This window comes from Epinephelus moara, chromosome 11 (genome assembly GCF_006386435.1).
Source record: "Epinephelus moara isolate mb chromosome 11, YSFRI_EMoa_1.0, whole genome shotgun sequence".
In the NCBI taxonomy this organism is placed as follows: Eukaryota; Metazoa; Chordata; class Actinopteri; order Perciformes; family Serranidae; genus Epinephelus; species Epinephelus moara.
The window spans coordinates 37,679,930-37,691,846 of NC_065516.1; the positions used below are offsets into that span (position 1 = coordinate 37,679,930).

At 43.7% G+C, this 11,917-nt stretch overlaps 1 protein-coding gene across 1 annotated transcript in view; it reads right to left on the bottom strand.

The window, feature by feature from the left end:
- The window catches only part of LOC126397777 (receptor-type tyrosine-protein phosphatase mu-like), a 54,852-nt gene extending 43,286 nt beyond the window's left edge, over positions 1–11,566 (bottom strand). Inside the window, exons 1-3 of the mRNA XM_050056731.1 lie at positions 11,475–11,566; positions 10,467–10,493; positions 1,376–1,566 (exon numbers count right to left, since the gene is read on the bottom strand). Of these exons, the coding sequence (XP_049912688.1) occupies positions 1,376–1,552 (177 nt within the window). The 5' untranslated portion in view covers positions 1,553–1,566; positions 10,467–10,493; positions 11,475–11,566. The remainder of the gene's footprint in view (positions 1–1,375; positions 1,567–10,466; positions 10,494–11,474) is intronic.
- Between the last annotated feature and the right edge of the window lie 351 nt (positions 11,567–11,917).

Sequence of the window (11,917 nt, forward strand, 5' to 3'; positions counted from 1 at the left end):
CAGCTGACATCGGGCGAGAGGCAGGGTTCACCCTGGACAGGTCACCAGACTATCACAGGACTGACACATAGAGACAGACAACCATTCACGCTCACATTCACACCTACGGACAATTTAGAGTTATCAATTAACCTGCATGTCTTTGGACTGTGGGACGAAGCCGGAGTGCCCGGAGAGAACCCACGATGACACGGGGAGAACATGCAAACTCCGCACAGAAGGGCTCCCACGCCCGGGATCGAACCGGCAACCCTCTCGACAGTGCTAACCACCACACCACCGTGCTGCCCTGGTGCGCGTTTTTATTTCTGATTAATGTCATCGCACACTGTCATTTTATACATCAAATAAACTAAACCTGGACACAGCTCACACACACACAAACACACACACACACACACACACACACACACACTGGTGTCCACAGAAACACACTGGTGCTGCAAACATATTGGTGTGAAGAGGCTGACGTCATCTAACAGACAGACAGACAGAAACACTGCAAGAACTCCTCACCGCTAACTTCCTGCAAATGGAGGGTGAAAATACTCCGAGTGTGTGTGTGTGTGTGTGTGTGTGTGTGTGTGTACTCAGTATGTATAATGGATTAGCCCTGAGGGCAGCCTGGTAGCAGCAACTAGACCTGAACACACACACACACACACACACACACACACACACACACACACACACACACACACTCTCTCTCTCCCTGTTTTGGCCCATTAGCTGGAGGGAAGATCTATAATGTATATCCATGAGTGTGTGTGTGTGTGTGTGTGTGTGTGTGTGTGTGTGTGTTCAGGTAAGTAACATCCATTAGTAAGTTTCTCCTGATGAAAATGGGTAAACATGTGGAGAGCACACACACACACACACACACACACACACACACACACACACACACACACACACACACACACACACACCTGCTGTTATTGAAGGTTATCAGTGTGTTTCTTCTGCTGCTGATCGAGTCGATTGATCAATCAAAGCCATTGATCAGTTTGGTTTCTGTCTCTTTAAACGGAGTCTCGCTGGTCAGATTAAAAACCGTCATCTGGACTTGTTTTCTGTTTCTGACATGTCATCGATTTATCGGGTTGAGCTGAACACTCAGATGAAACAAGTGTCCGTCACAGATACTGTCCTGTTTATGAGTTAAGTGATGCGATGACGTGCTGACTTGTCAACGTGTCAACACATCGACTTGTTGATGTCTCTACGTGTCGATGTGTCGACTTGTCAACATGTCAATGTGTCGCTGTGTGGATGTGTACCAAACACTGACTCTGTGTGAAAGACACCGTGAACATGTGAGCATCAACGTGTGTGTGTGTGTGTGTGTGTGTGTGTGTGTGTGTGTCCACCTCACCTCGTACTCCTCCTTGAAGCCGTAACCTTCGGCACATTTCATCTGGGTGATGTGTTGCAGCAGGTCAGCCACTCGGATGGCCGGGTGCAGCTGTCCCGTCTGATAGGGTAAGGCCTCCCGCTCCGACTCTCGCTGCTTATAGTGGGACTGGACCAGGCTACTGGTTTCACTGGTCATAGTGTGACTGTCGTCTGTGGGAGGACGAGGGGGAGGAAGGACAGAAGAGTGAAAATGAACGGGTCAGACTGAGGCTGTAGAGACGGCTGGACAGACAGACAAACATGACGTATGATCATGTTGGGTGGCACAGACTGGACCTGTTGTGATGAATCAAATCTGTGACTTCTCATGATGTCAGGTCAAAGGTCAACACATTTATACCAGCCTCCTTTTTTTAATTCAGTTTTGTGTCAGTTAAAGAGGACCTACAATGCAGACCAATATTTCATTTTACAATGTTCAAAAAATAAACGAGGCCAAAGTTTTAAATAATGACGTTAACGTATGTAGAAGTAAATCTTTAGCTGCTCCAGACACGCTACTGCTACTGTAATTACATACACTGCTACAGATGTAGCTACATGCTAACATCAGGGAAACATATTGTTTACATGTAGCTACAGGCTAACATCAGGGGAACATGTCATCTACACGTTGTTAAACATGGTTAAAGGGAGAGGCTCTAAAAAAAAAAGCGTCTCTGACAGAGGGTGCATTACGGGGCCGTGAGTGAGCATCGTTTTGTTGACGGGCAGTGGCGGCTGGTTTTGAGCCATGACTCCTTCTATTCTGGCTCCCAATAACACAACAAGACAAACACATTTTAACACTCCTATGGAGCCTACAGCCCTGTGGGGCAGAGGCAGCTGCACCTCCAGCTGATAACATGATGTCATCGTGATGTCATCGTGACTTCAGCCTTAAAAGGGTCTGTAACGTTACGGTCTGTCATATTCCTGTATTTCATTTGGACCGTTCATACTAACGAGCTCACTGTTTGCAATTAACTTGAGCTGATGAAAGAACCTAGCAGGCTAATCTTAGCTCATGTCATGGATGGCTTGTTAGCCGCCCCTAAATTGCTCTTGGCTAGTGCTTTGTACCGTTAAATCATTTACTGTTTATCAGACAACAAACGAGACAAGAATTAACTAGCTAGCACAGCCCGCCAACCCTCCACCTTACTTCCATCTGCAAGGACACTAACTCCGCGGGAGGAGAGTGAATGGCAACTCAGACTTTAGCTGCTTGAATTCAGCCAGCAAAAATCCCAGCCCTGGGGTTCACAGTGGGATCTAATCCCTGTAACTGCAGCAGAAAGTTCACTGATCCGGCAGGACTTGGAGGAGGGTGGTCCAGGATCAGACCCCCGGTGACTGGGCACTGTCTGATTGTGTAACTGCTGCAAAATGTAACACACACACACATCATGTGTGGACTCTTGTGGTGGGTGCCGGTTGTGTGAGTCATTGTTTGGGTGGATTCTATTTCTTAGCTAACATTAGCTAGCATTACACATTGTTAGTGCTGTAGCAGCACTGAAGAACAGCAGGGCACAGGAATGTGCATAATGTTATGTTCTTCAGTCCGAGTCCTTTATATAAAAGTCAGTCCACAAGCTTTTAGAGGCAACCTGAAAAAGGCAGGACAGTCTCGGTCTTCAGGTGTCCACCTCAACAATCAGCGTATAAAGTTCCACACGGAACCTTCGAACCTTTAAACTCATAAAAACCCAAAATACAACCTGAACGTGAAAATGAGCAGAATAGGTCCTCTTTATACGTTTGGGTAACATCGTTTACATAATAATAATAATAATAATAATAATAATAATAGTAATAACGATAATAATAATAGTAATAATGATAATAGTTAGTTTTATTACAAACTGGAGGGACCAATGATCTGACAATGACAAGCCCTGATCCACCTCCATAGCTACCATGTTGTTACCATGACAACACAGATGAAAGACACACATCACATGCCATCAAATCACATGATAGGAAGGAGGATGGTGATTGGCCCTGTTTCTTTTCACACTGCCGCGATAACCATTGATCACAATTCAATGATGTGACGGAACATAAAGGAGTACAGCATTGTGAGTACTGGTCCAGATCGTACAAGTACTTGTTCAGACCCAGTAGAGCATGGTTTGACTACTGGTCAGGACTCAGTAGAATGTAATATAAGTACTGGTCCAGACCCAGTAAGGTATGGTATAAGTACTGGTCCAGATCCAGTAGAGCATGGTATGAATACTGGTCAGAACCCATCAGAGCATGGTATGAGTACTGGTCAGGACTCAGTAGAGCTGAATACTGGTCAGAACCCATCAGAGCATGGTATGAGTACTGGCCAGAACCCATTAGAGCGTGGTATAAGTACTGGTCCAGACCCAGTAGAGCATGGTATGAGTACTGGTCCAGACCCAGTAGAGCTGAGTATTGGTCAGAACCCAGTAGAACATAGTATGAGTAATGGTCCAGACCCAATAGAGCATGGTATGAGTAATGGTCAGGACCCAATAGAGCATGGTATGAGTACTGGTCCAGACCCAGTAGAACTGAATACTGGTCAGGATCCAGTTCAGTGCGGTATGAGTACTGGTCCAGATGTGGTCCAGGTTCTTGGAGCTGCAGTGTGAAAAGAGCAGAGAATTCAGAGTCCTGGAACAAAACAAACCTCTTCTGTAAACTGGTTTTGATCGACCCTCAAATAAACGTCCAGGACTCTGATGTGAACATTTCAACAAAGACTCGGCGACATACCTTCTACTACACTCCCTAACTCTGTTCTCATTGGCTAGCCTGGGGGCTGACTGACCAATCTGAATCTCTCTGTCCCAAACAGCCCAACCACTCATGGCGAGGGCGAGGAGATGGGCAATGTCGTGGAGGTGGCGGTTGGTGATTGGACGGAGGAGGATGGATGAAACAACCACGACAACAAAAAATGGCAACCAATCAGAGGAAGAGGAATGGGCAGAGCTGATTGGTTCAAGGTGAAATGATGGGAGGAGTTGTGGACTGTGATGTCACAATTTCACAGAGGAGTAAAAATTATGCATGGCCACGCTAACTGATGACATCACAGCTGGTGGTGGGTGTGGCTCATGCGCAGTGGTGACAGACACCCCCCACCCCAATATGAGTCCCGCCCCCTTAGCCCCAAATTTAACCACTTACCATTAATGGGCACTTTACACAGAGAAAGAAGGAAGAGAAGAAGAAGAGAGAGAGGAGACAGGGTATAAGCAACAACTTTAGCTTTAGCCTGGGCTCAGTCTACTGCTAACAAACAGCTAGCATGACTTAAACAGGAACTAGCTCCTAGCACTGCAGTAGCTCTATTTGAACTTGTAACAGCCAGCAGCAAGTGCATAAGCTAACCTGGCTAACTGTACCCTATGTGGAGGACTCCGCAAATTTCCCTGGCCGGAGGACAGTTTAGCTAGCCTGAGGAGAGAGGAGAAACAGGAATTTATGCTACAGTTTGCTTTAAGCATTAGCCTAACAGCATATTTAGGGCAGCAGTTAGCATCCGAGTTTAGCCTAAAACATGTATTTTTTTTTGCATAGATAAGAGAGGTGTCAAGTTTGTCACTTTCTACAAGCAAAACAAAGATAAGCATTCTGCGCTTGATTTATGTGTGAACCGCAAGCGGTTTGAAGACGTGGACTTAGCCTCCGGGTTGGAAAAGTGAAGTCAATGTGGAAGTGCCTTAAACCTGCTTTCTTGCTAATGGACAGCATGGGGCGATTCCAGGAATGACTCCTAAACCCTGGAGATGAGTTCGAATGATAGCACTTCCAGTTTCCTCATCTTGGAGTCAGTGTGTTTTTGGTTCGATGTCTGAAATAAGGTCTGTAGCTAACACAACCGGGTCTCACTCCGAAGTCATCGAATACTGGCTGCTTGGTCAGTGACTTCTGGCGTCAGACACGTTGGCATGAAACGCGCCCGGTTGCCATTATTGTTTAATGGTGCATGGTGGTGTGGGACAACAACAGAAATTACGGCAGCGGAAATTCAAATATAGGGGATGGAAGGGTCCAACAACCACCAACTTTCACCGAGGAGGCCGGTGTTCACTTCCCGTAACATTGTAAAACCAAACCCTGTTCTTTTTCCTTAACGAAACCACGTGTGTGTGTTGGCTAAACATAACCACGTGTGTGTGTCAGCTAAACGTAACCACGTGTGTGTGTTGGCTAAACGTAACCACGTGTGTGTGTCGGCTAAACGTAACCACGTGTGTGTGTCGGCTAAACGTAACCATGTGTGTGTGTTGGCGAAACGTAACCACGTGTGTGTGTTGGCTAAATGTAATCACGTGTGTATGTGTCGGCTAAACGTAACCACGTGTGTGTGTTGGCTAAACGTAATCACGTGTGTGTGTTGGCTTAACGTAACCACGCGTGTGTGTTGGCTAAACATAACCATGTGTGTGTGTGTTGGCTAAACGTAACCATGTGTGTGCATTGGCTAAACGTAAACACGTGTGTGTGTTGGCTAAACATAACCATGTGTGTGTGTGTTGGCTAAACGTAACTATGTGTGTGTGTTGGCTAAACGTAACCGTGTGTGTGTTGGCTAAACGTAACCACGTGTGTGTGTTGGTTAAACCTAACCACGTGTTTGTGTGTTGGCTAAACGTAAACATGTGTGTGTGTGTTGGCTAAACGTTAACATGTGTGTGTGTGTGTTGGCTAAAAGTAACCATGTGTGTGTGTTGGCTAAACGTAAACACGTGTGTGTATTGGCTAAACGTAACCACATGTGTGTGTTGGCTAAACGTAAACACGTGTGTGTGTGTTGGCTAAACGTAACTATGTGTGTGTGTTGGCTAAACGTAACCGTGTGTGTGTGTTGGCTAAACGTAACCATATGTGTGTTGGTTAAACGTAACCACGTGTGTGTGTTGGCTAAACGTAAACATGTGTGTGTGTGTTGGCTGAACGTAACCATGTGTGTGTGTTGGCTAAACGTGAACACGTGTCTGTGTTGGCTAAACGTAAACATGTGTGTGTGTGTTGGCTAAATGTAATCACGTGTGTGTGTTGGCTTAACGTAACCACGTGTGTGTGTGTTGGCTTAACGTAACCACGCGTGTGTGTGTTGGCTAAATGTAAACATGTGTGTGTGTGTTGGTTAAACGTCACCACGTGTGTGTGTTGGCTTAACGTAACCACGCGTGTGTGTGTTGGCTAAACGTAAACATGTGTGCGTGTGTTGGCTAAACGTAACCACGTCTGTGTGTGTCGGCTGAACGTAATCACGTGTGTGTGTGTGTGTTGGCTAAACGTAACCGTGTGTGTGTTGGCTAAACGTAACCACGTGTGTGTATTTGCTAAACGTAACCATGTGTGTGTGTGTTGGATAAACGTAACCACGTGTGTGTGTCGGCTAAACGTAACCACGTGTGTGTGTTGCCTAAACGTAATCACGTGTCTGTGTGTCGACTAAACGTATCCATGTGTGGGTGTTAGCTAAACGTAACCACATGTGCGTGTTGGCTTAATGCTACCATGTGTGTGTGTCGACTAAACGTAACCATGTGTGTGTGTTGGCTAAACGTAACCACGTGTGCGTGTTGGCTAAACGTAACCATGTGTGTGTTGGCCAAACGTAACCATGTGTGTGTGTGTTGGCTAAACGTAACCATGTGTGTGTGTGTGTGTTGGCTAAACGTAACCACGTGTGTGTGTTGGCTAAACGTAACCACGTGTGTGTGTTGGCTAAACGTAACCACGTGTGCGTGTTGGCTAAACGTAACCATGTGTGTGTGTTGGCTAAACATAACCACGTGTGCGTGTTGGCTAAACGTAACCACGTGTGCGTGTTGGCTAAACGTAACCATGTGTGTGTTGGTCAAACGTAACCATGTGTGTGAGTGTTGGCTAAACGTAACCATGTGTGTGTGTGTGTGTTGGCTAAACGTAACTATGTGTGTGTGTGTTGGATAAACGTAACCACGTGTGTGTGTGTTGGCTAAACGTAACCATGTGTGTGTGTTGGATAAATGGAACCATGTGTGTGTGTTGGCTAAATGTAACTATGTGTGTGTGTTGGATAAACGTAACCACATGTGTGTGTGTTGGCTAAACGTAACTATGTGTGTGTGTTGGATAAACGTAACCATGTGTGTGTGTGTTGGATAAACGTAACCACGTGTGTGTGTGTTGGATAAACGTAACCATGTGTGTGTGTGTTGGCTAAACGTAACCATGTGTGTGTGTTGTTCAAGGAAAAAACATCAGTTGGTGGTGTTGTACCGACGTAGTGCTTTTATTTTGAAAGAGACTGTATGCAAACTGTACATTTCCTGTGAAAACAGAAGTGTATTTTGAAAACAGACAATGCATGTAACAGGCTGAAGTTGACACGGCGTCCCAGAACGTCAACAACCAACACACCCAGGGTACCTTGGACATCATATGTTAATGACACGTGACGAGGTCGCAGTGAGGACGTGTTGATTTGTTAAACGTCAATAAAAATACTCCACTGTGATTTAGAAGCTTTATGTGTCTCTAACAAGTGTCTACATGAGACTACAGATCATCGTCACGCCGAACACGACTTTACAGCCTCGCTGTGGTGGTGACATTAAGTCATGTGACCGTGGTGTAGTTTGCTTACAGCCTAACGTTAGCTTTTAAATTCTGCTGATTAAATTTATTCTTCATTAATCATAAAGTTCATTAGTAAAGATTATCTGACTGAACAAATCCTGGAAGGATGAGAATGTGTGTTCTGATTTGTTTATTTTCTTTAATAATTCAAAATCTAATTTAAATAAATTCACGCTGGCTTTTTGCGGAGGGACCCAAGCAACGCTGACTCAGGGTGGGGCCACAGGAAAACATGATCCCTGCAGAACTCTACAGATTTCAGTGAGGAAATGATATAAATTCTCGTTTGATGTATAACCTCAGGAGACATTTTCCTGATGAGTTGAGTCTGTAGTTTGAGTCTTCAACACACCATGACGTTGAGTTTGTAAAGCCTGGTCCATTTAGAGGAACACAGACATTTTATTTGAACCTTTCAATGTTGTGCTGCAGCGTAGAGAACGCCCTGAACCTGACTGAGTTATCTCTACCGGTCAGTTCAGCTCTGTTAGGATGACAACATCCACTAGATGTTGCTGTGTCTTTAAATAGCAGGTATTTACAGGAAGTCAGTGACATAAGAGTCAAACTGAGGCTTCACAAAGCATCAGGTGACATCAGGGTGTTTTTAAACAGTCTCTCAAAACTCAACAAACTGCTTCATCATCTGTTAGTGTCGTCATGTTTCCACCATGTTTCTATAACACCACTTTATCCTTTCACTCAAACTGAAACTCTGCCTATATATTTCTGGACTAGCTTATTTGTGTGGTTACATGTTCATATTCATACACACATTTCTGTGTATTTATTTGTTTATCTCTTTACAGATACCTTGCTGTGTATACTGCTTCATGTAACTGGTTTTATTGTCTTGTGAAGCACTTTGTAATGTCTGTTTTTAAAAACTGCTAAATAAATACAATAGTATTAGTATTATCATCATTAATGCCTTGATGTTATTTGTTCTTTTATGATGTGCATTCCTCTTGAAAAATTATGAACAAGGACCAAATAATAACTGACTAGCTTGTTGACTAGATGGGAAACAATTTTGTTCAGATTCAGGATATATGTTAAAATGTTAAAAAAAAAAACAAAAAAAAACATGTCATATATTTTTTTCTGCGCCTGAACCACGAGCTGCAAACCTCAAATTAGTTAGCTTATTTAGCTTTAGTTAGCTTAATTAGCTTTAGTTAGCTTTTTTAGCTTTAGTTGGCTTAATTAGCTTTAATTAGTTTAATTGGTTAATTTAGCTAAATTAGCTTTACTTAGCTTTAGCTGCTAACCTAGTGAAATACACTGTCAGTGAAAAATTTGGTGATTTAACAAATATGTTGAATCTCTATTATTTTGATGTAATATTTCTCTTAGATGACATTTGCTGAAATAAAATCTGTTCATAGGAACATTATAGCGTGTCTCATTTCTTCTTCATGTGATGACAGTTAAACGCCTGATCACTGAATGGACGGCGGAGGGTGAGCCAGCTCAGCTCCGCCGTCCTGATTCTAAAGGTCGTGTTTGTTTGTGTTTATTTATCTTCCTGTTCTTCCCATGTTACATCAAGACAACCTGAAAATCCACAAACATCTGCGACATCCCATAATCTCAGCTGAGACGTCCAGAGAATAAACCCAGCAGCTTACAGGACCTCTGACTGACTCTGCTGTTGTGTCTCTGTTTATTTATTGTTTGTTTGTTGTTTTCCTCCCCCCCAGTCCACAAGGGCGTGTTGTGTCCATGCAGAGGTTGGAGGTCACAGACAGACGTGACGTCAACACGACACGCAGGAATGTTGTGGATGTGGGGATGGAGTGAAGCCCACCGTCCTTTTCCAAATAAAAAAAACTAAAAGCCCTCAAAACCAAACAGACTCATAAATCAAAATTATATCAGAAATAAGAAATAAAATAAAAAAACAAATGGAGTTAATTACACTGTGAAGAAATTACCACAAACAATAACCAGGTAACAGCTATTAAATTAAAGTAAATTTAAAAAATGACTAAAATAACTTTAAAAAATGAAAACAATTACATTAATTAAAAAAAGCAAAAAAAAAAAAAAAAGAATTTAAGAACAATCAATAACTAAAAATTTGTCAAAAAGAAAAAATAAATCTTTAATAAGACCAATGACGAAAGTCTAAACAAAAGAAAAATAAACTAAATTATCTGAATCATTAAATGAACACAATAATCAAAGATGGAGGATTTGGAGAAAAATAAAATCATAAATAAAAGAATTAAACTAAAAATAAAGAAAAAACAAAACAAAAGGCAGCCGAACGAGAAGCAAGCAGGGATGGATGGAAGTAAAAATATCACTCTCTCTGTCTCTGTCTCATTCTCTCCATCCTCTCTGTCCTTTCACCTGTCCCTCTCTTCTCTGTCTCACCTGTCTGTCTACTTCCTGTCCTGTTGGTTTTTCTGTCCTACAGAGGAAGGAAAGGAAAAGTGTCTCACCCAGAATGGCCGTCGGTACGAAGGGATCTGCCGTCAGGACACATCAGCAGCAAAAAGACAGAAAGACAGGAAGACAGAGAGACAGACAGACGGACACAAAGACAGACAGACGGACACAAAGACAGACAGGACAAAGGAAAAAGAAAAGAAACAGAAGGAAAAATCAGCTCCCTACATTTCAGGACGGGTCCAGCTGACCCAAGAGAAATGTTGCTGCACTCGACTGAATGTTGCTGCACTTGACTGAATGTTTCTGCACTCGACTGAATGTTGCTGCACTCAACTTAATGTTGCTGCACTCGACTTAATGTTTCTGCACTCGACTGAATGTTGCTGCACTTGACTGAATGTTTCTGCACTCGACTGAATGTTGCTGCACTCAACTTAATGTTGCTGCACTCGACTTAATGTTTCTGCGCTCGACTGAATGTTTCTGCACTCGACTGAATATTGCTGCACTCGACTGAATGTTGCTGCACTCGACTGAATGTTGCTGCACTTGACTGACTGTTTCTGCACTCGACTGAATGTTGCTGCAGTTGACTTAATGTTGCTGCACTCGACTGAATGTTGCTGCACTCGACTGAATGTTGCTGCACGCGACTGAATGTTTCTGCACTCGACTGAATGTTTCTGCACTCGACTGAATGTTGCTGCACTCGACTGAATGTTTCTGCACTCGACTGAATGTTTCTGCACTCGACTGAATGTTGCTGCACCAGTTAGGGCTCAGAGCTGGTAAGGTGGTTAGACTGATCATAAGTCTGCCAATCAGGAGAGCCAGATTTAGACCAGCTGTTTTATCTAAGCGTCCAACATGAGTCACATTTTACCGAGTTCTGAAGAGGAGAAGGACGGCGCCCCCTGTGGAAACCATGATACCCTGTAAGGTCACCATGGTAACAGTGTTGTGAGAGGTGAGGTAAATTACTGTGACGTGACGTCTCCTCAGAATCACACTGTGTCTGAATCTGACTGGCTAAGACTGAAAGGACAGGTGTTTGGTACCTGGGTAGTAGGAGTTGGGGACGGTGGTGCTGATGGTGTTTGTCTTCAGGGTGAAGGAGGATGGAGACGACACAGCTGGACAGAGAGAAAACAAACACAACCTTAATGTCTCCTGTAAGACATCAAGCTGGTCTACCTTCAGTGTGTGTCTTCACAAAGCTCCGCCCACACCTGTGACCGCAGTAACATCAGTCCCAAAGGTTACTGACACAGATACTCATGACTTCATAACAGGTTTAGAATCATGAATTCATGTGTTCATCAGTTTAGTGTTGCAGCTGCTAAAGGTGGAATAGAAACGGTCCGACAGTGCCTATATTTGTATTTTTGTTTATTGTGATGTCATTTGAGATTTGAGATCAACACCGGGGCTGTGACTACGTACAGATTAACACTGGGGTGCGGAGACCAGGTGGCCTGACGTGCTGACGTATTGCGGTAAG